We start from the raw sequence: 27,427 nt of genomic DNA, 5'->3' as shown, positions 1-27,427 counted from the left end.
AAATTTTCTTTTCTTCTCTTTTTTTCTTTCCTTTTCTTTTTTTTTTCTTTCTCTTTTTCTTTTCTTTTTTTCTTCTCTTCTTCTCCTTCCTTCGTCTCCCCCGTTCTCCTTTCTTCTCCTCCCGCGCGGCCGGCGACGCCGGAAGGGGGCCAGGCTGCCGCGGCTGCGGGAGGGGGCCAGGTCGTGGCCGGCGGCGGCCGCAGGAGGGGGCTGGGTCATGGCCGGCGGCGCCCGCAACAGTCTCGACGGCCGCGGCTAGCCCTCTAGGAAGTGCTCTCCTTCCGCAAGGCCAACAGCGCCGGAAAGGGGCCAGGCTGTGGCAGACACAGGAGGGGGGCGGGTCGTGACCGCCGGCGGCCGCAGGAAGGGGGAGGGCGCCCCCTTCTTCTTCCTGTTCTTCGGCCCCTCCCCACCGTGGGACTTTCTTCTTCTTCGGCACCGCCCCTTTCTGTGACGAGGACACCGTGGCCGGCGGCGGCTGCGGGAAGGGGAAGACCACCCGTCTTCCTCTTCTTCGGCACCTCCCCACCATGGGGGCGGGGGAGAGGGAGGGGGTGCGACGGCGGGGCAGAGGGAGAGGGTGCGGCAGCAGGGGAGAGGGAGTGGGGTTGGGTGGGAGAGGAAGAGACGGTAAGAGAGAGATTTTTGGAAGGAATTTTTTTTTAAAATAGGGGTATTTTGGTCAAAAATACAGCTTTCCAAAAAAGCTGAAAACAGCATTTTCGGAAAGCTCCAAATTGGAGCTTCCCCCCAAAAGCTGTTTTCAGCTTCTTGCAAAAGCTGAAACAGCTTCTCGGAAAATTTATCAAATACCATTTTTTAGCTAAAAGTACTTTTGGAGGGCCAGAAAGTGCTTTTTAGCCCTCCAAAAGCTCCCCCAAATAGGGCCTAAGGCTAATTTGGTGAAAAAAGTCATAACTTCTCATATCTTATCCAAATCCCTTTAACTTTCGCTCGACTAAACAATCCATGTACCTTGGATGAGAATATGCTAGATACCATCTGACAATATCTAATTCTGTATCTGGTTCGAATTAGATTTGGATAAAAATTTATGTATCTGAATCATATTCGGATCTAAATGTATAGCTATAATTTTTTTTTCTCATATAGATTCAGATCTAGATAATTTTTATAGGATACAATTCGTATATTAAGATTTTTTTGGATTAAGAAAGAGATAATCGTATTAGACTATCGAATATGGATATAGTGCTATAATTTTTGCCAGATCTATCTGCATTTTTTTGGCCAGGTATAGATTTGGATCCAAATCTTAAATTTTTTTGCCATCTGAATTTGAATATTAATATTGAAGCACATATCTAGATGTATAGCTATAATATTTGTCAGGTGCGAATAAGGATCTAGATAGTTTTTGCCAAATATAGATTCAAATATGAATATTCATTTTAAACCATGCCTAATGATAATTTTTATCAAATATGGATTCGAATATGGATTTCATGATTTCTTTCAAAATATTAAGATCTTTTTTGGATCTGGATATGAATATTAAACCATGCATACAAATATTATCCATAATTTTTGATAGATATGGATTTAGATGCCAATACCTTAACATTTTTTCTGAATCTGGATCAAAATATCTATATTAAACCATGTGTTAAGAAAAATATTATCAAAATTTGTTTGATTGAGAGCTTTTCAACACGTGAATCAAAAATTAATGTTATCTTTATGAGATCATATATAATACTTATTTAAAATTCATTCATATTCTTAAATTTAAGTTATTTGAAGTATGTTTGGATATTTTAAGTAATTAATTACTTTCATAAAATGATCAAAAAATATACTTCATTTATTCTTTACAATATTTTCAGAACTTTGTTGTTTAATAATTAAAAATATATCAAAAACTTCTATTTATTCATACATTATATATAATTCTCTTACAAGTTTTCTGAAAAAATAGATGACTGATGATTATTTTCTATTTATGCTACAATTTAAGAGTGGTGTAGAATATAAAAAATATCAATATTTTTAGAATATAAAATATTTTAAGTGCAAATCCGATCCAACCAATTACTTTAGCAGTCGGACCAATGACTAGTGACCTATATTCTTAGCCAAGTCAGTCAATGGTCCAGATTTAATAACTTCACCTTAGATTTATACCTAGTTTCCAATGTGTCAAATGTGGTCAAGATAATAGATCGGGTTATTATTCTTTATGATTATATTATTAATATTAGTTCTAAGAAGTTGAAGACTGTTCTTTCAATAAGCAATATATTTTAGTTCTTTAACTACATGGGTGATTAAATAGATGAATTATAATTGCAAAACTGACATGATTCATTAACATGCAAGTGCAATTTATATCTTATTAGATTAAATAAAAAATATTGATGATGATCATGTTTCTAATCATATTATCAAATTGATCCAGCCACATAAAAATGTAACTAGTTACTTGAACTAATTCTATATTATGCATTATCCTTCCTCTCGACAACTCCAACTTTTGGATCCCAACCTAACTAATTTCAACAAAGAGGTGCCATTCATAGTTAGTTCCAAATCCAATGTAAAGCTAAAAATGCAGCTATGATGTAAGTAAGGATGAAATTGAACAAAATTTGGATCATAAATCTTCGACAATCTTAAGTATTAACAAAAGAGTTCTCTTTGCACTATCAAAGATATTTGCAACTATAAATAATGCCTTTGTTATAATATCATGACATCAGAAGAATTTTTGATACAAAAAAGAGGCTGCTCTTTAGGAAATATCATACAAACCAAAGAAAAAATTAACTCATCTACAATCATTTAAGCATTGCATATTTTAAGCCATTTCTAGTGACATGTTATATATTTTATGTATGATATTTAATTTATAACATGAACTATATAATTTCCATACATTTATTAGGCACAATTTCTCGCTACAAAACAAAGGCCACAAAAGACCAACAAACCTATTTACGTCATTTTTGGCTTATTGAGGAGTATTTTGAGTGATTGAAAAAAAAGAGGAAATGGATAACATCTTATACATCCATATTTATACCAAAAAATAAAAAAATAATAAGGAGAATAGGTTGGCAACAACTTCAGAATCTTTCTAAAAGCCTTCTTCTAAGATACGATCATCATTTACAGTCTCTCACCATATAACAAAGAAAGGCACTAAGCATCATAGTTGAGTTTATTTTTCTTTCATGCTAAAAAGATTTTATGAACAACATATGCTTTACATTTGGGGGTATTGCTATAATCAAGTCTATCTACACCAGTAAAATTGTGCATAGTAAAACTGCATCGAAGCAGCATTTTCTGCAAGAAGAAATTAGAAAAAAAAGAATTAGAGAAATTGAGAAAAAAAACTCCATGAAGTGATGCAATTTTTAATCTGAATATTGAAACTAACCATTTATATACAAAGATTGTTGCCTAATTAATTGAAAAGACATGTATAAAATGCAGAAATTATGGAGAAGTTACATCTACTTATCATGGTGAAACTAAAATGGTTGGATTGTGAGAGAAAAGCAATTATTTGCCGGATGACCTTGTTTCCAAATTTTTTTTGATGGGACTCAGCAAGTAAATTATGCAATTTAATATATTTGCACAAGGGCAAAATGACTATACAAAAACATAATGTAGTCATGATGGCATATTAATTCCTTAAAATAATATTAGATATTTAAAGAAAGAATGCAAACTATTGCTCTAGCAGTTCAAAGAACAATTGTACATAGTGCATACAAAAGCAAAAAGTTAATCTACAAGTTTTTCAAGTTATATCATAAACTCCTCTAACCTCTCCTTAGACAAGGATTGTTATTTTGATTCGTTTGATTGTTATTATTGACTAAGAACAATGTCACATATATACTTGGCTATATTATCTCGAGCACCAAATCCTGGATCAAAATACTTAGGTTTTTCCAATGAATCACTAACCTAACTAGAAATTTACCTTCAGAAAAGGTATATTGGTTAAAATTTGTTGGATCGAGAATGATAATTACATATTTCTCTGTGAAAACTAGAGAGATTGGTAATATATTGCATCGTGGATGTATCATGAAGCATAAAGGGTAAATTTTGTGTTGAAGATGACATTATGTTATTTAGAAGTTCTTTTGTTTTATCTTTTCCATTTGCCACAAAAATAGCTTCCACAAGTAATTTCATTACCTGTGCCTACTAGACCATTGGTCAAAGCCCCATCATTTATATCTTTTATGCTGAAAGACACAAGAATTCACTCCTTTGACTTATATCTCATCAATTGGTATTTATAGCTATCGTCTCCTAAACAGCAACCTAGAATTATGAAAATGGAAGATAATAAATTATAATAAAAATATTCTCACATAGATGGACATCAATTTTCATCAAATAAGATATCACCATCACTAAACTATGCTTTGAAGTTTGAACTGTCAATAATAATAATAATAATAATATCCACTAGTTCTATGGAGAATTTTAAATTTATCCGCCAGAAGCCTACAACAATTACCATGGGGTGATTACCTCTATTAACAACAATCTCAGATTGCTTATAGATAGACTTGGATTTTTACATATTGACTCTTGGTATGAAAGCCAAATACATATCAAAGACAGTAACAGAGACATAAGAGCTTAAAAAAACTCTACAAGATTTATGTAACAACAAACTTAGATTGCTTATTGATATGTATACTGGGTCTTGAATGTTTATATTGATTCTTGGATATGAAAACCAAATGCATACCATGCAAAGTAAAAGACATGAGAACTCAAAAAGTTTTGCATGATTTATTCAACTACTATCAACCCAACATGAGAAAAATCAATGTGATTACTCCATCAAACATAAACTTCTAGTGTAACTTTTTTGTTCAATTAGTCTACTTCTTTAGTCCTTAATGTGAAGGGTAGTGGAATACTCTAGATTAATTATTCATAATCAACTAGAGTTGGAAACCTTGTTTATCTCTAAAGGTGAAATATTATGAATTAAAAAAGAATAAGCTTGGAACATTTGTTGTTTATATGACTATTCTGGGCAAGTTTTTTGAGGAAAGGCGTTCTTGATTAGTTATCATGGAGTCAGCAAGTTTCATCACCATATCATCACTAAAACATCCTTCTTCTTCCACCCACACCAACCACGAAACAACCCCTCCATTCTTTCCGCAAACCATTTCAGTCTTTCTCCTTTTTTCAGTGCAACACAGGAAAGCGCATCCAACCAACTTTTTTTTTACCAGGGAACGTGTCAAACAGACGAAGAGTTCGCCGGTCAGTTTACACGAAGGAGCGCATGAAATATTTTTGAAGAGTTTTCACAAAGAGAAATATTTCTTTTTTTGAAAAGGAGAAACCAAATGTTCTGTAGGGAAGTAAAAAAAAAAAACTTGCATGTTCTGTTGAATGTCTCCTCATGATATTATGATATCCGACTAACAACTGACTAAATTATCTTTGTTATTAGAAGCCCACTTTAATCTTATTTCCATCTGAATAAATTATAGAAAATTAAACTGAGTATTATCATTATGTCCTTAATCTAAATTTAACAAATTTAGTTATTGCTTTCCATCAATTACTCCTCCATCAACTTAAGACTCTAGCAACTTCATCAACAATGCATCAAAAGACTGAACTACCTTGTGTCTTTAAGATGTCCAAATGACACAACATCATTTTTTTCTCCACTCAAAAATCCAGGAAGTTTTGATCCATTTTCGCTTAAACATTCTACATTGTCTTGAAAAGCTTTTCCCTCCAGGATACACTATCACCACACCAGCAAGTTGAACAGCTCTGAAATCATTAAGCTAATCTGCATCAATTTGAAATATTAAGATTTTTGTCCTTTCCAGTTCATTCTCTCAATTGTCTAGTAAAGATTAGGTCTTGGAACTCTACAAGGATTCTCCTAATAAAGTCATGAAAGCAATGAAGCTTCGTTTCATAAATGACTTCAAACAGGGTTTTGCCCTTCAGTAATTCCTTTTTCAAATTAGAAGTGAACTCTAACTCAGAAAATAAAACATTTCACTATTTTATCTTTTCTCCAGCCAAGCTACTCAACAAATTCTAAGCATCTATTACCATCCCTAGCCTACCCATTTGTTAATGATAAGAAATAAAATATTCATGCCTTATTCCAAGCTTGAATAGAACATAACAAAGTTGGTCAGATTGGTATTGATACATGACTTCTTGAAGTACTCCAGATCCAAATTATCCATGACTAAGATTTCTTGCAAAGAAGAGATGGGGACACTCTCAAATCTCCCTCCGACATCAAACAAAGTCAAGCACCAACTTTTCCCAAGATGCTCTAGGAAGTAATCTGCTATCATTCTGCTGTTGTCCTCTAGTTGCTTGCCTTGTATCATCTTTAAAATTGTCCTACTTCATATAAAGATGGATTTTGGCCATAAATACTTAACCTCCACTATAGCTGACATGGTGTTTATGTCAATATAACAACCAGGAAAACTTCATAATCTCCTAAAGGTTTATGTCGGAAGGATTTGTTAAATAGCTTAGATTCCCAGAAGAGAAATCTATTCAAGTACATATTGCTCTTGCTACCAGTGCAATCTTCCTATACAAGTACAAGAAATGTGTTAGAAATATGGAGTTCCTTGAAGGAATCAAAACCAAGACTATCATATATATGACAATCATTGAAGAAGTTTTCAAACTAGGAGCATCACAAATACTTGCTTGGACTTGATTTATGCTTAGGACCACAACCAATACAAGAAAGTCTCCACTAAGTACCATGCCAGAATCATAAGAAGTCACAAGGGAACTATCATCATGGCAAATCATAAACTTCTCTGACCCAATTTTGCCACCAATGTTTGTGAATATCGATCACCATATATAACTTCTAAGACAAGAATTGTAACCCCTTGAACGCTTAGTCTCTTACATACAAAGGATATCTTTTCAGTTAAAAAATTTGACAGTGGTAGATTATTATGCTACAAATTTGCTTCACAGAGTGAACAAGATCATCACAGATCTTCTCCTCGATCAAATTAAACTTATTGTTTTTCTCCTTTTGGACTTGGAATTTCTCCTTTGTCGCATGATATGTAACAATTATAAACATAGAAGTGCTGAAATAGTGATCAGATAAATGCTTGGAGAAATGGCATGTAAACTGCAATTGCATCACATCTTGATAGGTGTGTCGACTTTCAATGTTTTTAAGGCCTGAGCTGTATTTTTATCTGTCCATATATAATCTACTATAAGATAACTTATCAATTGGAGTTGTCTGTCATGCCCTCCGCCTGCGCGGAGCACGTGAGGCACCCAGTGCCCACATGGGGGCCACATGAGGAGAGACCGCGGGGCTCCCCTGTCAGATATTGTCCGGTTCCGGAGCTTCACGCAAGCATCCTTCACCCTTCCCCGATTTTGTTTTTCTCCCAAAACGCGTCTGCAGGATTTGGAGATACCCGCCTCATATGCCCAGGCTCTGGAACGAGTCTTTCCGATGTGGGATTATTGGGCCTCACACCCTTCCCACCATCGGACAATCGGCTCTGATACCAAATGTAACAACCCAGGACCTCGCCCAAAATGGCTAGCCGGAAGATATTATTTGGGTTCTTTGATCCTGTATAAGTACCCAAAATCTACCCAGCAACCGATGTGGGACTAAACACACGCCCGCACGGGTTCTCACATTGTCTGTTAGGAAGCAATATTGTCTAAATTGTTCAACAAGGCTATATATGGAAGGGCATATTATGATGTTGATAGCACAAACAATACATGACTTGTAAGTAGATCCCCGAAGGGTGTGCAAAGACATACTAAGAATAAATCGGAAAGATTATAGTGACAAAGAAGTGCTAATTCTGTGCCTAGACTTGGCATTCATTGGCACTTATTGGTACCAAAAATTAAATGAGCCCATCAATAGATTCTCCAAAATATGAAGACTTGCTAGAAAATATCTTGGATTTCTTACGCACGCTAATTTTAGCAGGTCGATTAGATGTGTGTGAAACATCTAGATGTTCTTTTGAGGAAGATGTACCAGTTAGATGTATGTCTGAAATTTGACATTTGTATATTAAGAATCCAATTTTAGATATGCATCATTCTTTATCATAAAATTTATATCAAAAGACAAGTTGTGCCAAATTAAAGATATTCATCACAAAGTAAGATTATAAAATTACGTCTTACAAAAACAAGTATTGCAGATAAAACCTGAGTTTAAAAGAATATCAACTGAATCGACATTTTTCACCATGAATTACTGTGCATATATGCATTATTATTAAACATTCTAGGGCATTAGGAGATACCAAATGATCATTGGCAACACAAATTTCACTGAAAAAGAATTGGCAACACATATTGACACATGACCTTCCAAGATGCACCAGTCTTTATCAAACTATATGTACTGCATGTTCTAATAGATGTTTATTGACACATTAGACCATCATAAATAATATTTAATCCTATCAGATGTAGCGGGCAGTCTCTTTAGTTTCTTCTTTTTTCAAAATACATATTTCTTGTCTCAGATAAACAAAATTACTAACCTCAGATAGACAAAAATCGTAGCGATTTAGCCCATTCGTTAGCTGGCTCTGTTATTACATAAAATTTCCTTCTACTCAGCAATCATCCATGTATAACTTAAATGTGCCTCTCCAACTAGAATTTGCATGAGGTGATAAAGCCTACCTCTAGCCGATGAACTCTTTCACACATATTCATCATGATTTTCTCCTTTTTAATTTCTTGGTGAGAAATTAGATGAGTCAACCAGCCAAAAATGTGAGGTTTATCTATTAAATCACAGAATACTGAACAAGAAAACTCACAGCAATAAAATAAAATAAAGATTTCTTCACCTTCTTCCCCATCTTTAAAACCTAACCATGTACATCACATGCTGAGTCCTAGTCTAAAGTGTTTCATTTAAGATCTGCTAGCATTTCCAGCAACACAAACACAACAGAACAAATCCACTGTACTACTAGATCCTGTAGCTCCTGACCAACATGGACAGTTTCAATCTCTCAATATGCTTTTAGTTCCATGTTATTCAATTTACTTATAGCTGGTCCCATTAATTATAGAAATCAAATATAGAAAGTATTTGCTGAAAATAGATTTCAACTTAAATGACTCAACATGACTTCTTCATCTAATAATTAAAGAACCAATAGCATTTACCACATGTAGAAGATCATTCAACTGCTGCTGAAAATCCCATCCTTGTACTAAGATATCTCTCCCTCCCTCCTTCTCTCTGTCTCTGTGTGTGTGTGTGTGTGTGTGTGTGTTCTTGATGTCGGATATTTCTGAGATGTAAATTATATTAAAACATCTGGGGTCTCTTTTCCCCTGAAGCTAATAAAAACAGGGTCTACCCTGAAGAGGAAAACAACAACAACTACAATAATAAGAGTACCCAAATACAAGAAATATTGAACCAAATCTAAAAACTAGGTAGTTTCATCAAATCATTAAATTATCAGTCCCTTCTCAATGAAATCATGTAAATAGTTCTCAAGAGTGACTATCGAATAACCTGCCGTTTTATATCAAATTTCTAAGTTGGTCGACCATCTCCCACCATTCAATAGCACCCAGCAAAAACCCCAACTATATCTTTGCCATAATTACCAAAGAAATAACACACAAAAAAGAAGAAGTGAAGAAGAAGAATGAAATGAAACTCCAGAGACAACGAAGAGGATATGAGTGACTGGAATCAGACCTGATCATCGACTCATCCAATAGGGAACGGCCCGATGTCGCCGGTCCTGAGCGCCTGAGCAATCTCGTCGGCGACCGTCACACACGACGAGATCCAGTCGTCAAGAACCATCCACACCATGTTCATTATGTACACAGCCAATGCCCATGGCATTGCCATGCCCCGCCCCGGCTCCCAAAAAAAAAAAAAAATCTCAGAACTCTCCGCCTCAACTTCTGATCGCACGAATCATTGGCCTCCACAGTATTACGGGAAGGACGAAAACGAGTCAAGAAAGAAAGGAGAAGGTTGGCAGAGTGGAAAAGCAATCTCTTCGGCATTTATAACAGTAGCTTGTTTTGGAATTTTGTGACTAACGGATATGGCTACCGACAGGTATGCAGAGAAAAGGAGAGTACTAGATTTCTCTCTTTCTTTCTTTCCGTGCGCCCAGTAGGCTAACCGACACCATGCAAAGGCTGCAGTTCTTTTCTCTTTTTTTTTTTGATCTGGGGTACGGGGTTCATGGGATACGGGGATATAATTCCTTATGTTAAGATTTGTTAATCGTCAATGGGATATGACAGGCTACCAAACTTCTCCCTGCTAATATTGGCTAAGATTTAAAAAAAAAGGATGAGGTACGGAGGTGTGTTGGGTGGAGGAAATATGGATAATCTTAAGTCTGCCATTTATAATCTTGATTAGATTCATGAATGGGGACTTGCGGCGGTAGGTGGGTTGATGACAATACTGCTGGAGTTTTATCTTTGAAAAAAAAGAAAAATCTTTTAAACTTTAGCTGTTTTAAATGACTTAAAATATTTTTTGTGAAATATTTCTTCCAGAAGAGTTGTGACTATTCGAAATAGAACGTTAATTTCTGAAAAATATGGCAGATTAATCCAAAAACAATCCAATCTCTCTCTCTTTCTCACTTGTACTCTATTTTTCGATAGTTTCTTCCACAGAAAGAGTCATTTCACTCTTCAACTTTCTGCTTTCTATATTTTCTTCTTTTAAAAGAGTCGGTCGGGTCAAGCCTTCTCAGTGATTTTACTGACTAGAAGAGGATCGACTGAGTTGGATTGTTGTATTTTGGGGATGAGATCGTTGCAAATCTGCACGTGGGGGCGAATCACGTTATTAGGAAAGTGTATATCATACGTCTTGATCTAGACAAGTTTATTTCAATCTTCTAATTTTATTCTAATATATTATTCTTTTATAATACTTCTATAAAATAAAGATATAGCGGTTTTTATGCAAAATATTTCTAGCAATACGATGATTGAGTTTACAAAGTAAGTGCTGGACAGAGATGGGTAGGGTTGCAAGCAGGTTTTGTCACGCCCCCGCCTCTGCGAGGCACGTGAGGCACCTAGTGCCCACGTGGGGGCCACATGAGGGGGGAATACGGGGCTCCTCTGCCAGATATTGTCCGGTTTCGGGGCTTCACGCAAGCGTCCTTCATCCCTCCCCGATTTTGTTTTCCACCCAAAACGCGTCTGCAGGATTAGGAGACACCCGCCTCATATGCCCAGGCTCTAGAACGAGTCTTTCCGATGTGAGACTATTGGGCCTCACACTCTTCTCACCATCGGACAAGAGCCGTCCTCGACTCTGATACCAAATGTCACGCCCCCGCCTCTGCGAGGCACGAGAGGCACCTAGTGCCCACGTGGGGGCCACATGAGAGGGGAATATGGGGCTCCCCTGCCAGATATTGTCCGGTTTCGGAGCTTCACGCAAGCGTCCTTCATCCTCCCAGTTTTGTTTTCCACCCAAAACGCGTCTGCAGGATTAGGAGACACCCGCCTCATATGCCTAGAACGAGTCTTTCCGATGTGGGACTATTGGGCCTCACACCCTTCCCACCATCGGACAAGAGCCATCCTCAGCTCTGATACCAAATGTCACGCCCCCGCCTTTGCGAGGCACGAGAGGCACCTAGTGCCCACGTGGGGGCCACATGAGGGGGGAATACGGGGCTCCCCTGCCAGATATTGTCCGTTTTCGGAGATTCACGCAAGCGTCCTTCACCCCTCCCCGGTTTTGTTTTCCACCCAAAACGCGGCTGCAGGATTAAGAGATATCCGCCTCATATGCCCAGGCTCTAGAACGAGTCTTTCCGATGTGGGACTATTGGGCCTCACAGGTTTCGTCTGATTAGTAATAAAACTAAATCGGCATTCATCATCACCTTCCAAAGCTAAAATTGAAATCGAATAATTTTTAAAATAAAAAAATCATAACTATCACTAAAAAAAAATCATAAAATCCAAATCAAAACTAAAAATTGAAAGCCATTAAATTTTTTTTATTTATTATAAAATTTTACATATAAATAATCAAATCCAAAATATTATCCATAATTTTTATACTATAATCCATACCAACTTATTTAATAAATATCCAAAAATAATTACACAACCATTCTCGTGAAGTTAGTAAGTTGGATTGATACTAAATATAAAGGGTACTCAAAAGTATTAAATATTGTATACGTTTGATTTCGGATTAGGTTTCTAGTTTCATGTCGGATTTGGTTTCAGATCAGCAAATCACAAAAATTGTAACCAAAACCAACACTTAATAGTTTTAATTTTTAAATATATCACCATAACGATCTCCATTTAATTTTGATTAAAACCACCTTGTTTGGTTTAGAGATGGATAAAATATTTGGGTATATCCAATTTCTTGACATCCCTAACAATGGAAGAGTTTTAATAGAGATGGAAGGATTGAGCTATGTGTGGATAAGGAGGAGAATGGGCTACTTACATGCAAGCAGTTTGCATGCAAAGCATGAGTGCGGCTCACTAATAAAGTACATTGCATTTTGGCATGTCCTCATTTAAGATTGGGAGGCCTTCCAAAGTTTTTATCAGTTCATATCAAACAGCAAAGTTGTTAATAAAATTATCACATTATTTACTATTTCAAGTTTCTAGCCAATATGTAAATAATATATTTTTTAGTAGAATATATATTTGCTTATTTTAGTTATTTATGATGTTAGACACAATGTAATGAGCATCCTAACTGACTAAAACAAGCAAAGATGTATTCTACTAAAGATTGCCATAAACTTGTAATAGCGGATAACAAAACATAATTTGTACTAAAGCCTTTACTTTATTTCTTGTATTTTTTATTAGATATAATACTATGTAAATTATGTAAGCTTGTCATTACACCGATATTGCCGATCATGCATACTAATACTCCTTGCCATGTTTAACGATATTGCTCGCTGTGCATAGATACCGTCCATTAGATGCACTATATTGCAAGCTATTAGTGCCTCATACTGCTGGTTTTTCCGATCATATCGTTATCTCTTACCATATTAGTACTTCCTCACTACAACCTATAGTTTGTAGGTTCATAATTATTGTTTAGCTAGTATTATGTATACAAATGATATATTTCACATTGTATTACAATATTGTAATTAACTATATTATAGATTAACATCATATTAATTCTATATACATATTGAAAACTCAAATTATATACTAAACTAAAGTTATGCATTTGAGTTATGTAATTCATCAAAAATGGAAATTAACCTTCCCTTACTTTTAAAAAAAATCACTGACAAAGCACCACTCTCGAACCCTATATAATATTAGATGGGAGAAGAAGGAAGTAGGAACGATAAATGTTGCTCCAGTTTGTTTTCTCTGTAAAAAAGATAGAAAGAAAATCTGAGAGAGGATAGAATGAACATAGAGAGAAAGAATTAAAAATTAGAAAATCCAAGGAGGACGAAGAAAAGGGTTTAAGAGAGAAAACATCTTAAAAGCCAACAACCAAGATCAAAAAGATACTAACTTGCCAATTTTTTTAGTGTAGAGAAAGAAGATGACTTTTGAACAGAGAAAACAAGAAGACTAGCTTTTTGACATAAAATTAAACCCTAATTGATGTGGGATTAGGGAAGAAGGAGATCCACCACAAAGGATGAGCTTGAAAGGAGACTAGAGAGACTTCCAAGTCTTTAGAGGGTATTTTAGAAACTTGATAGTTTCCTATCCATATTTAACCAGAGTGAGTTAATTTTGATAAAAACTAACAACAATGGCTGATCTGAATGTCCCCTTACAAATAAAGTGACTATTATAGAATAAAAGAAAAAATGGTTTCTAACCTGTAATTTCAAAAAAAATATAATGACTGTCCTGCAAAAAAAATCCTTTTAAACACTTTTTGCCACCAAAAATAGCTCTCTATCAATATACCAACTCCACTTTTAACTAAATAAAGATCACTACTAGAAGCAGCATCATCCTACAAGGATAAACAAAGTTAAACAACAATAATTGCTACAGACTAAAATGCAAATGATTGCTCCATGTGGGAACCTTCTTTCTTCTTCTTAGAGATTCCTATTAGGCACATTAAACAAAATAAAGGAGCAGATGGTTCAGTGAATTAAGAATTTTTATTTGTTATAATATATTTGATATTCATAACAAGTAGTTAGTTGTTGGAATCTTGTGTACGGTGGACAGCTGACAGGTAAGAGAAGGAAAAGTTGCAACTTGGGTACCGTTGCCTTCTTTGCCGCATATCGGCCTCTCTCTCTCTTTTTTCCCTCAAAGTTAATATGGAGTTTTTTTTTTTTTTTTTACAACGGCAGCTCTCATGCGGCAAGTATGGGTGCAGCCAACAAAATTAAAAAAAAAAATAATACAAAAAAAAAGGCACTGACACATGGCCTTTCCAGATGAAGCTTTCCGAGTGGTGAGCCACGAAGGATGCCATCCAGTCAGCAGCACTGTTCGCCTCTCTGTAGACATATGTAGCCTGATAGAGACCGCACTCATCTAAGAGCCTGCAGATATCGTGGAACAGCGGTTTAGAGCAACGCCGCGTCCTCAACTCTATATCCATTCGATTACCGTGGCCGAGTCATCCTCAAGAAGGATGTGATTTGCACCCATTTGGACAGCTGGAGTCTCTAAAAGAGAAAGAAGGCATCAATCTGGTGACTATGGAAGATTGTAGAGATAACTTGTGACAGGCTACCAACTGCTTGGACAACTGGATATTGGATGGTTGCTTCCATCCTCTGTGATGATACCCAAACCCGCACTCTACAAAAATTTATAAAAATGTATTTGTCACGCCCTAAATCCGGATCATGACACGGCCGTGCTATTGCAATCTTATGCACACAATAACACGAAGCCACTTAAAATTTCATAATAAAAATAAATAGTTTCATTTACTAATGTCATAACATTATTCATGAAGTTGGAACAGTACAGAGCTTCTAAAATTTGATTATTACATATCATTTTCAGTTACCCCAACCCTGAATAACACCAAGCTCCCTGCTCCTAGTAGTCTTATTCCTCTGTAGAAAAAGTAGATAAAAAGATATGAGCTACACAGCTCAGTAAGTAACCAAGTACTGTCTTATTGGATCAAGCATAATTATGCCAATGCAGTGTTTAAGAAGCTAACAGTTATGGCAAAATAAAGCATTTTATAGATGATATATACAAATCAGATCATAAAGCAATGCATGTTCTATCCATGAAAGTTCATAAATATGAATATGCATCATATAAAATTCTTGCCATTATTCATTCTTTGAAATCCGTACTTATCATAATTCATGCTTTGAAATCCGTACTTATCATAATTCATACTTTGAAATCCGTACTTATCATAATTCATGCTTTGAAATCCGTACTTATCATAATTCATGCTTTAAAATTCGTGCTTTCAGATAATAGTGCTGCTATGGTCACTATTATTACCCGTGACAGGGCTATAATCTTTACCAACTATTATTCCCCGTTGGCAGGGTCTAAGCCAAGCAATTATAACCCGCTGGCGAGGGCCGTATGACGAGCTACTATAACCCGCTGGCAAGGGCCATAATCTTTGCCAACAATTATTTTCTGTTGGCAGGGTCTACACCAAGCTACTATAACCCGCTGGCGAGGGTCGTATGCTGAGCTATTATAACCCGCTAGCGATGGCCGTCTGCCGAGCTATTATAACCCGCTGGCGAGGGCCGTACATAGCAATCTGAGAGTTTATAAATCATTATTCCTTTTCTTTCATAAATCATAATCATCATAAATAGTTGGAAAATGATAAATGTCATCATATAATTTAAAATACATAAACATGCCTCAAATATCATTTTTCATGCAGTCTAACATAATCATAATTTCATAACTCATACAATATTAAATATTCATGAAGAATGCTCTTTAATCAAATTCATGAATCATATGCAATCATATACTTGATCCTAATTTTGAGAAAATATATCATATCAAATACAATTTCATAATTTCATACTTACAATTAAACAGTAAATTGGAAATCAATACGATGGTGCCAGGGTTACTTACTGCAATTTGCTTTCCAATTCCTAGGTTTAGGTGCCAATTCTTCAATTACCTATCATCATCATCAAATTACCTGTTAATTGCATGTTCAATTTCATTTATTTACATTCTTTCTTAATTAATCCGTTTATAACCCAACTATAGAACTCAATTTCATTCTTAGGTCCCTAACCTAGTTCAGGTCTAGGTCAGCTTCTTGTTCAGACCTGATTCAATATTTAATTCAAGTCTGATTCAGTTTCTGGCATAAGTCTAAGCCAATTTCATTTTCTAGTTTGGACCCAATAGCCTTCTATTAAGGTTTGTGCCCTTCAGCCCAATTAGTTTCGAGTTCACAACTACTTGGCTCGGACCGAGCCCAATCTGATTACGGGCCTACTTCAATAATTCGGCCCATGGCCATTGAGGTCCTTTCTTCCTCAGGTTTTCTAATTTGAAATTGGATTATTGGGCTTTGAATCCAATAACCCAATTTCACATTTAAGTTCAACTATGGCCCACCATTTTTTTTTTCTCTTTTCTTTTCTTTTCTTTTTCTTTTCCTTCTCTCCTCCTTTCTTCTTCCTTCCCGAAGCTTCTCCCTTTCTTCTTCCATTTCCACCGCGATCTCCTCCCCCTCTTCTTCTCCTCTCCTCCCATGAGGCAAGGAGGCTCGGGAGGGACGGGCAACGGCCGACGACGCCCGGCGGCCGGCCTGCGGCGCCCAAGGTCGCGCCCACAGCTGTGCCTGCGGTCGTGCCCGTGGCCGCGTCGGCGTCCTGTGTCCCACGGCCGACGACTCGCGGCGGAGGTCAGCGCCTGTGGATCGACCACCAGTAAGTATTTCTATTTTATTTTATTTTTCTTCTTCTTCCTCTCTTCTTCTTTTTCTTCCTCCCCTTCTTTCTTCTCCCGTGGAGGAGAGATCGGACCCGAAGAGGGCCCGACCCACAGCCGGCGGCGCTCCCTGGCCGGTCAGTGGCACCGGCCGCCCTTGCGGCCGCGCCCGCGGCTGCAACTGGTGCTCGCGGCTGACGGCCTGCGGCCGCCGTGACCTGTGGCCGACGCTGTTCACGGCCGCCCCGGCCGACGCCCCTTTTTTTTCTTTCTTTCTTTTTTTTTGTTTAGATTTAATCTCTAAGCTAGATCTACAAAAATAAATTATATTTTACCTGCTCTGAAGGTGGTTGCCTGCCTCCTACTCCGGCGATGTGGCCTTCTGCTCCGGTGGCGTGGGTCTAACACCGGGTCTTGACAAACGAGGAGAATCGTGAGAGAGGGAGACAGACTGGAGGAGGAGGAAAGAGTGGTGAAATGCCTAGCCGAACGGGGCTTCTTGTAGTCCACGATCGCTGAGGGAGGCGGACGGTTGTAACCGTCCACCACCAGGCGTTACAAATATCTGTACCATGTTGTAATGGCCCCCTTCCGTTTCTCTTGGAACGGGGCGGTTATCACAGTATTTATAAAGATATTTTGCCATGTCATGTTTCTATAAGTATTATCATAAGTCTTGTCCCAATTATTTAAGTTAAATTTATGGATCTTTTAATTTCGTAATTTTTATAAAAATATTTACTTTATATTTTATAATTTATTTTTTATATCATTGTCAACCAACCCTTCACATTTTTAATCTGTGTTTGGATCTGACTTATTATATTCCCAACCAGTAAAAAAACCAGTGTGAATTCTGATTTTATGCCATATACAACAAGAAATAATGCCATCGAGAAATATTCTTGTGAATTATCTTTAATTTTAACTATACATGGATGAGATGGGAGGAATATCCAACTCAGGCATTATACATGTTGATAAGGGACAGAATGGATCGTCCTGCTCAGGACAAGAGACCACCCTGTTCCGGCCAAGCAGATCTCAATGCCGACCAAACCGACCTCGGCCAGATCTCTTCGCTTTTATGACCTGCAGCTCCCCTGGCAGCCCTCCCGACTCCTCCGGCATGGTCACCCTCGGGCCAAATTTGAACCACAACACATGTAAACGCCAAACATTTAAATAATAATGATTAATTAACTCATTATATTTCCTAAAATGTGATGGCAATTGTAGGACAATTTGACTCTTTTTTTTTCCTGGAGAAATACAACGTGGACATCATTACTAGAACTCAAACCCTCCATTTCTCTCAAGCTAAGAGGGTGAGCTTAAGACTAGCTCACAAAAAATAGAATACCATTGTCAGAAATTGAATTTGGTTTGCACGACAAATAAGACTACTAACCAACATTTGGACACAGCATTTGGACCCGTTCCAAAGTCGTTTTTCTCACAAAAAACACAGAAGACAGATGTGTTACAGTAGCTTCACAAAGTTTACATGCTTCAATGAGAAGGAAACTGGATATATCAAGATTGGAAGGAAGTGGAGGCCGGTTTGTGGATCAAATAGTTGCATCATTAGGTTCACAGTGAGCAAGTTGATATTTGGCTCAATGGAGGGCCAGATTGGGGATTTGGAGAGGCAAAGCCTACTATATTTATGGATGATTGAGTGGGGTTCAATGTCAGTTTTCAGTATGCTCTGGCATGGCATCAATGGGGCAGGGGTTGTATCTTTCACGCGTAAAAAGGATCCATCTTTTCTCACACGAATCTACCGTTGGATCGCGCAATAACTGCTTCGAGAGAGCTGGATAGATAGAGGAATAAAAAAGTTCTGAGTGCTTTGAGATCTATGCAGGGTATGATCTAATGGTTGGCGCCATGAAAAAAGATAAATCACTCTTTTGTGCGAATGATACAACCCCAATCATTCTTCATTGTATATATCATACATGCAAGCGGTTTGGCTGCCGGCCGAGTTTAGATTAGTAATTCCCTCAAAAACAAAAACATTCGATTAGTAGTTCGCTACACACCCATGGCATCTTTAAAACCTTGGGGTGGCCATGAAGTGACTAAGTGAACGATTTACCTATGTATTCTACTACATAATCCAAATGACATGGTGCATGTATGGCACAAACAAGCACTATGTCATGCCAATATAAAATGCCACATTGTTGTCATTATCTCAACCAATATAAAGAAAGTGATACATCTCATAGGCTGGGGCTTGCCTAGAAATTCTAGATTAGAATCCTAAGCAGTACAACTCCCAAGTATTGGAGCTTGTAAGTAATTATAGTACGGATAAACCTTCCTCCCTTTTTCTCAAAGAGATCTGAAATTATCGATCAATCAAATATTAACAAATTAATGTTAAAAAATTGTAATGATCATAATTGACTTTGATTGGATTGAAGACATGATCTGGTTATAGGTTCTAATTCACTTAGGATAAGATGCGATCATGATGGGAGATTTATGTCGACCTTTGATTTTATTGTTTTGTACAAAAACACAACTACATCCAAAACTTAGGAAGGCAAAAGAAAGGAAGAAAGAAAGAAAGAAAGAACTGGAGAGAAAAGAAACATGCAGAGAGTAGAATTAGACGTAAACATAGCTTGGGGATGTACAGGGAATTATTCAAGAAGGAAGAAGCCGACGTCGCCGGTCCTGAGGGCACGAGCAATCTCATCGGCGACCATCATACATGACGAGATCCAGTCGCCGAGGGCCACCCAGACGACCTTCACTATGTCCACGGTTGAGGCCCATGGCATCGCCATAGCACACCCTTCCACCCCTCTCCTCTTCCTTTCCTTTAAACAACCGTTATCTCAACACTTAAATCAACAAGACAAACCTCTCGAGAACCAACTTCAAGTTCTATTGCCACTATTACCGAGAAGGGGAGACCATCATCTTCCAAGGATAAACAAAGGGCTACCCAGCAATGATTGGTATGACTAAAATAAAAATTATTTTATGTGGGAAGATCTTTCTCTTCTTTTGGGATAGATTCCTTTGTTAAGATATATATATAAGAAAAGAATAGAGAAGTAGGTTGAAAGAATGGATAACCCCATATTTTATTTTATTCCTATCATAGTGCATGTGAGGCTGACAGGGAGAAGAATAGAGTTCTGTAATATTTTCTTCTTCCTGCCACCACTGCCGCATCCTTCCTGGAATGGCACGCTATCCAGTGTACACGCTATCCAGTGTACATCGATCGTACCAACTTAAAATTCAAAATAACCATCAAATATTGAAAAAATTTAGAAGACAAATATTTTATTAAAGAAATTGAGCCATCTCTCCCTTGCTTGAGCAAGAAGGACATCTTTTACTCTCTCTCTCTTTCCCCACACGATAAGGAGGCCAAAGATCTCTTTAAATAGAGGGATGTTTGGTTTCTACTTAAATTCAAAACAAATACCCAACAAACTTTGATGATCACTAAAGGATAAAAATAACTATTCTAAAAGAAATAACTGCACAGAATAAAAAATATCTATTCTAGGTGGGATAACTAAATAAAATAAAACTAGGAATAGAATCTTAAGATAAACGAGCAATGATTCTCAACACTCTTCTTCATTGCAAAATGCATATAGACAACGTCGAGCTTGCTGTGCAAATTTTCAAACCACTCAACCGCTACTTCTTTAGTAAAGATATTCATTAGCTGGTCCTTTATAGAAATTAGAAGCAGATCAACTTCTTCAACTACAATTTTCTCTCCAATTAAGTGATGATGAACTTCAATGTGCTTTGTCATCACATGAAACATTGGATTCCTCACCAACTGGATTACACTCTCATTATCATAATAAAGAGGAATAATATAGACAATATCCTGACCTAAATCACCGAGCAATATTATGAGCCATCGTAGCCACACGATACTTTGTCTCTATAAAAGACAATGCAATAGTAGGTTGTCCCTCATGGCACCAAGAAATAATATCATATCCTAAGCTAAAAGAATAATTAGTGGTACACCTATATGTGTCTACATCACTAGTATAGTCTTTATCTGCAAAACCTACTAACTTGACTAAAGAATTATTAGTATACAAAATACCATAATCAATAATCTTAGCAATATACCTTAGGATCCATAAAACTGCATCAAGATGTGGCTGCCGAGAATGTTGCATATATTGATCAACTACGCTAACTGTATAAGAAATATATAGTCTTGTGATGGTAAAATAGATCAAACTACCCACAAACTATTTATACATAGTAGGATCATCAAGAAGTTTGTCCTACTCTTTGCTCAACTTTAAATTTGATTCAATTAGTGTCCGTATATACTTGCAATCAGTCAATCAATGCTTATTCAATAAATCAAAAGCATATTTTTTTTAATAAATAAAATAGTTGTTCTTCAGCTTAGCTACCTTCATGCTAAGAAAATTTTTCAGATGTATTTTCTTCAGTCAAGTTAGTAGGTTTTTTACTATGAGAATATCAAGTAATGTAGGTTGTTTAACCCACCTAGAAATAGCAAGTATATAAGCACGATGCTCTTTATTCAAACTACAAGCTAACGGTCTATGTTATTTTTTTTTATCATAACTAGAATTTGGATCAAGCATGCCAAGCTCATCAAACAATTTCTTTCCTTTAAGAAAATATTAGGAGATTATAAGATTAACTTGCTTAAGAGCACAAATCTCGTTCTCCAAAAATTGAAGTTAAGCCTCAATAGACGTTGAGTGGAGAGCAACAAAAATATTTCATGCTATTTTTGGCTCCTCTATATCTTGAATATGTTGATAATAATCTTCATCCACATTCACTTTGAGAATACCAATTGCCTTTCGAGTTTTGATCTCCCATTTTTTCCTCTCTTATGCATTATCAGGAGTTTTTGGAGGCTTTATCGTATCTATCCCATTTACGATCTCCCATAAATCTTGCTCAATCAAGTAAGACTTGGTGCAGGCCTTCCAATACAAATAATTGGTGCTATTCAATTTTTTTGATCCCAATGCTAGAGAATGTAGTAGCTTCAGCTATGATGATTAATCTTTTGAATTATCAAATAAGAGTCCAGACGTTTACGCCACCATATAATGAATTACTAGAAGCTCTTCAACTATGCTAAGCTACAAACACATGAATAATTGATCTTCAAGACTATGGTTATGACACCATGTAGAACGGCATACTACCTAAAGTAGATCGACTATACTAGCTTAAGATTCAAAACAAGCATATATCTTGTCCGCATATTTACCAAGATATCTTGTTTATTGTGGAATCCTTTTCATTAAGGTATCCGATGCCACATTTGATGGGCACATTCATCATTATAATGTCAATATTTTACTTAATCAATAGAAACTGACCCGGCAAACCATGTACCCATGCATATCTGAATGCTATATTAGGTGCATCTCGTTTTAGATAATAGTGCTATAACAATTATAACAGTCATTATAATAATTTCAGCAAATCACGTGTTATAACATTAAAATAAATAATATAGAAAAATAATGATAATTATTTTTTATTATTCTTCATTAAAATGGGCCACTATAACACTGACAACAATCATTATTTCCACATGTACCTTCTTTTAAATAAAATAATATATTTATAACATTCATGTATTTTAATGTCAAACTATCTCCAAAGTGGCTATATGATCCCAAAAAAAAAAAAAAAATTAGTTTATCTAATAAAAAGTATAAATGAAAAGATAATGTCTTTTTCCTATAATTGCTTGTTATTTTTCATTTTAACAATGTTGCAACAGCCACTGTTTTAGTGATTATTGTTATAGTAAAAATTTCAAAAATTATTTCTTGGGATGACTAATAACCCATATATCTCGTTTTCTTTTTTTTTCATTTCATGAATTCTGCTTTTAAGAAAAAGCATGGATGTAACTGCATTCCCCCTGGTCCTTGAAGTTCCAGATTCAAATCCTATATTTGTTTATATTCTTTCATGTTACCACTAATCAAATCACTGATATTATCTTAATTATATAATATGCTCAACTAAATTTTTCTTTTGAGAGAGAAGCAAAAGAAGCGCGTCTTCAAAATTAAGGCGAACCTTTCGAATGTTTAAATAATAAAAAAAAAGATTGCACACTTCGCACAAAAAAAAGTTCATGAGTTTTTATATCGGTTTCTCAAAAATTACAGCATGCGCATAGCATATGCCCATATATTAGCATTCTTATAATGGTAATCGTCAAAGCTTGTCTTCATTATTTGGACTTTTCCCAACCATGGCACTTATATATATATATATATATATATATATATATATATATATATATATATATATGTCCTTACCTCACATTTTAAGACATTCTTTTATGACTTTTCATCTCTCCATTTTTTTCCATCTGGTCTCAAGTCCAATGTCTCACAGTTCTCTTATCACAGTTCTCTACCAATTTTATGTCAGGGGTAAATTGAAAAATTTTTCCAGTCAAACTTGTATAGGGAACTATATCAATCCAAACAATATAAATATATGAGAATACCAGATATTTGAAAAGTGATGACCATCACCGTATATTCATCTGTTTACAATAAGAAAAATTGTGATTATCATAATACAATATTTGAATGAAATGAAAGAAAATCAAATAATATCATGACAATGCCATGATATCATTCATTGTTTATTATAATTTTATTGGCTAATAACAACAAACAGTCATCGCTGCTTCATCATAAACAAATCCAACTAAGACGATCGGTCATAAAAACCAACCCTTGTGGCTTTCAAAGAAGGGGCCCCATACCTGGGCATAGGCTTGCAGCAAAAGAGGATAAAGGCCTGGGACAAAGCCTTGGGACCCACTACCAGACACATCCCCTCATATTGAAACAGGGAAAGACAGGGAGATGGCTTCCAAGCTGTTTACGTGCTTCATGCAACACGGATGGAACCGGATGTATTTAATTAAATTGGAAGTAGGTGAGAGGCAGGTGAATAGAAGCCAAAAGCAAATGATTGCGACCTCTGTGTCCGTGGTGAATGGCTTCAAACACCTTGGGCTCGACGGAGGACAAGGTGGGGAGTATTGGGAGGGATTTGGAGAGACAGAGCAGGATATATGGATAAGGATAATAGGCATAGCATGGATGAGGCTCATGTCGGCATCCAATCTATGTTGGCATGCATGCATGGACATATCATGGGGTCTTTGGAATCTGGATTATAATGCAAGTGGTTCCACAGCAGGCCTAGATTGGGTTAGAAGGTGTGCATGTGCCCATGGCATGTTTGAACCCTCGGTATGGTCGATTGATGGATGATGTATCTCCTTTTTTAACAATATAGCTCAAACTTTAGACTGAAGTGCAAGTTTTTAGCTATTATGTCATAGAAGGGTTTAATTTGCATATGCCACTGTTCAAGCTTCTTTTTTTTTTTTTGGTGCAACGGTCGCTCACGTTAACCTGGCGTGAGTGCAATCAACTAAATTAAGATTTAATATGTAGTAAAAAGATAGAGGTACAATATCAGTCCATGTCGATAAAACTTCTCCAAAGTGATGGATAGTAAAGAAAGCAACCCAATTAGCCATCATGTTCGTCATATGGTACGCATGAGTAATTTGAAAGAAGTCACAGTCTCTCACCATCCGCTGTATATCGCTAAGGAGAGGATGGCTGTCGACATGTTGCTCAGCGTTCCGAATCCAATCGATCACCATAGCGGAATCTCCTTATAGGGTGATCACACTAGCCCCCAAGACACTCCTTGCATAGGTGAAACTCTTCCATGCCGCCCTAAGCTCCGCTCCTATGACTGTTGTGCCACAGATGCACCGCCCTCCCGCAACAATCAGTCTGGAATTGTGATCACAGATCACAAATCCCGTCCCTCTATTATCTCCTCCTGTTGAAGCCTTTAAGTAGCCTATGTTTAAGAAGAAAATGGGCGCAATCATGGTATGCACATTGTATGTTGTATCTATATCTAGCATGCACATTCTGAATCATGCAAAATATTTTCACTTGTTATGCGGCAAATAATTAATTGAATGGGGTGATTTTGTCAAGGGTCGTAGTTAGGTGAAGTGATCATCATGAGCAATTATGTAAGGTATCAAAATTTAAATGGCACAGCAAATCTAAACAAACCTAGCGAACACCCTTTGGCTTGGGTTTCAATCATAAAAGCTCTACCTACAGAGATTTCCGACAATAATCTTAAATTTTTCAAAAAAAAAAAAAAAATCTGTGAAGTAGGTGAATGTTTACTCCGAACTAAGAGGTCTCCATGACCATGCTCCACAGCATCGCAATTTTAAAATTCCCACAACATCGCAATTTTAAAATTCAGAAAAACCAAAAAAAAGGGAACAAAACAAGAACTAAACATTCTTTCTCCACCAGCATCAGGAAATCATTGAAAAAAAAGGGAAAATAGACATTACTCTGAACTAAGAGACCTGCAAGACAAAGCTCCACAAAATCTCAATTTTAAAATTCAAAAAAAAAATAGGGAACAAAATAAGAACTAATCTTTCTTTCTCCACCAGCACCAGAAAATCATAAAAAGAAGGGAAAATAGGAGAAATTATTTATGGCAATAAATACCGCTAGAGGAAGGGCTTGAACCTTCGACCTTGTGGTTAACAGCCACACGCTCTAACCAACTGAGCTACTCCAGCTAGGACCTGAGGCGTGAAAGAAATCTTCAAAAACCGGAATTGCTAATAGTCTAACACCACGCATGTGATTGCCAAAATCAAAAGCCGTTCGCCATTTTAACAATAAATTGAATTAAGATTTGATGATGCAAATTATAACAACCCTATTTCAAGTAGGATCCAATATCTGGGTTAAAACTTGTAGAAGAGATAGAATGAAGGTCTGAACAGGTCTACCGAACATATTTTTTCAAGTTGTATTAAAAATACATAGGCAGAGAGATAGCTTTCTGTGGCTAAGTTGTTTAAATGCTTCGCTCTATACCAAGAAAACTGAATATAGGTACATTGGAAGGAGATGGAGCCAAGTGAATAGAAGCCAACATCAAATGATTGCAACTTATCTGTCCATGATGAACAAGTGCACATATCTTTGGCTCAATAAAAGACAGGTGGGGGGCAATTGGGAGGGATTTGGGAGGGAGAAAGCAAAATGTGGATTAGGATGATTGAGCTCCATGTCCCCATGCACAGGATGGAGGACATAGATGGGGCTCTATGTCAATGTCCAATCCATATTGGCATTGACCCAATGTGGGGTCTTTTGTATCTGGACTGAATTCGATAGACCTAGATCAGGTGAGGTGATTTGTATATGCACATGGCATGTTTTAACCTTAGGATGGCCGCCCAATATGTGGTATATCTATCCATTCTAGTACGAAATTTGAAGTTTAGATTGCAATGCATGTCTTCAGCCAACAGTCTTGTGCATCGCATGCACCATGCTAGCATATTAATATGTCATAGGGTGTTTAGTTCCAATGGATGCATGGTTAGGCTTCGAGTAGTTTTTGTTTCAGAAAATGGACATGATCATAGATTGCGCAATACATGTCGTGCCTACATCATCACTTTTCAAGGGATTCTTGGGGCAAATGATTGCTTGAACAAGCTGGATTATCATGGGCAACATCTCGATGAGCTGATCATCATGAGTACTGAAAGTTCTTAAAATTTAGGTACATGGCAAAGCTTGATAGGTCAAAAGAAATCTGAATAAGAATATTGTTCCATTTAGAATTAGTCAATTAGTGGTATAGTCACAAAACAGTATCTACCACTTGTCTTAATTGTAGGAACATCTTGAAACTAAGGTTGTAGACTGCACAAGGAGCTTGGAACAGATTCCTAACCATAGGATATCTAAAACTACCTTGCATGCAAAATCTTTATAGCTAAGTATGCAAGGATAGTCTATGATCCAATTGTGAACCACCATGGATGGCAAGACCTACCATACAATGAGATGTTGAAGATATTCATGAGAGCCAGTTGATCATGTTAAGTAAATCTCCTGTCTTTGAGGACAAAAGGCTCAAACTTTGTGTAATTGGAAGTAGGCCAAGGAGTGAATTCTTCACTCTAATGATCAAGCATTTCCAACTTATACCTGATCTAAACGCACATCCAAGATTTGGACCCACAGCCTGACCACGCAGGCTTTAAATTGGAAACATTTTGCCGATTAGGTAACAGGATTTGGAAGGGCGTTGTACTTTACAACACATTAGTATGGAAAATGTATAATAAACATGAGATTTTAGAAGAGTCTAAAGGGGCTAACTTACGGCCCTTTGGTATTTGCTTTTTTTCTGTTTCCGTTTCCAAAAACCCAACGAAGAAGAATGAACTAGACCGAAGGACATCTATGATAAAACCCTTTGGTTTTCTTTTCTGAATTTTTTTTTTGTAGGATTATTAAAAGCGTTTTGATGGCAAGGATTTGTTGTTTTAAGGATGAGAGAATGGAGGCAAGGAAAAGCAGAATTTTTGTTC

General features: G+C 36.7%; 1 protein-coding gene, 1 long non-coding RNA gene and 1 other non-coding gene across 5 annotated transcripts; all 3 read right to left on the bottom strand.

Annotated features, from left to right (window-relative positions):
- Nucleotides 1-3,012: 3,012 nt before the first annotated feature.
- LOC103720722 lies at nucleotides 3,013-10,074 on the bottom strand. 3 transcript variants are annotated; one of them, XR_005511040.1, is made up of 3 exons: nucleotides 9,752-10,074; nucleotides 9,205-9,402; nucleotides 3,013-3,309 (listed from the first exon to the last, which is right to left on the bottom strand). XR_005511040.1 is itself a non-coding variant. In XM_008810562.3 (2 exons), exon 1 carries the CDS (start codon nucleotides 9,908-9,910, stop codon nucleotides 9,764-9,766), a length of 147 nt encoding a protein of 48 aa, XP_008808784.1. In that variant the 5' UTR covers nucleotides 9,911-10,073; the 3' UTR covers nucleotides 3,013-3,309; nucleotides 9,752-9,763. The 3 variants fall into 3 exon arrangements, 1 of the variants encoding a protein (XP_008808784.1); XR_005511039.1 differs by lacking the exon at nucleotides 9,205-9,402 and adding an exon at nucleotides 4,180-4,308 and having other exon boundaries at nucleotides 9,752-10,073; XM_008810562.3 differs by lacking the exon at nucleotides 9,205-9,402 and having other exon boundaries at nucleotides 9,752-10,073.
- A 4,876-nt stretch (nucleotides 10,075-14,950) lies between these two features.
- LOC120110246 lies at nucleotides 14,951-19,943 on the bottom strand. The gene is made up of 2 exons (XR_005511038.1): nucleotides 19,581-19,943; nucleotides 14,951-15,101 (listed from the first exon to the last, which is right to left on the bottom strand). It is a non-coding gene; the product is annotated as an uncharacterized LOC120110246 (long non-coding RNA).
- A 5,592-nt stretch (nucleotides 19,944-25,535) lies between these two features.
- TRNAN-GUU lies at nucleotides 25,536-25,609 on the bottom strand. The gene has a single exon. It is a non-coding gene; the product is annotated as a tRNA-Asn (tRNA).
- Between the last annotated feature and the right edge of the window lie 1,818 nt (nucleotides 25,610-27,427).

Source organism: Phoenix dactylifera, chromosome 3 (genome assembly GCF_009389715.1).
Source record: "Phoenix dactylifera cultivar Barhee BC4 chromosome 3, palm_55x_up_171113_PBpolish2nd_filt_p, whole genome shotgun sequence".
Classification (NCBI taxonomy): domain Eukaryota; kingdom Viridiplantae; phylum Streptophyta; class Magnoliopsida; order Arecales; family Arecaceae; genus Phoenix; species Phoenix dactylifera.
Note: the sequence above shows the minus strand (reverse complement) of the source record. Positions and strands in the feature narration are given on the sequence as shown.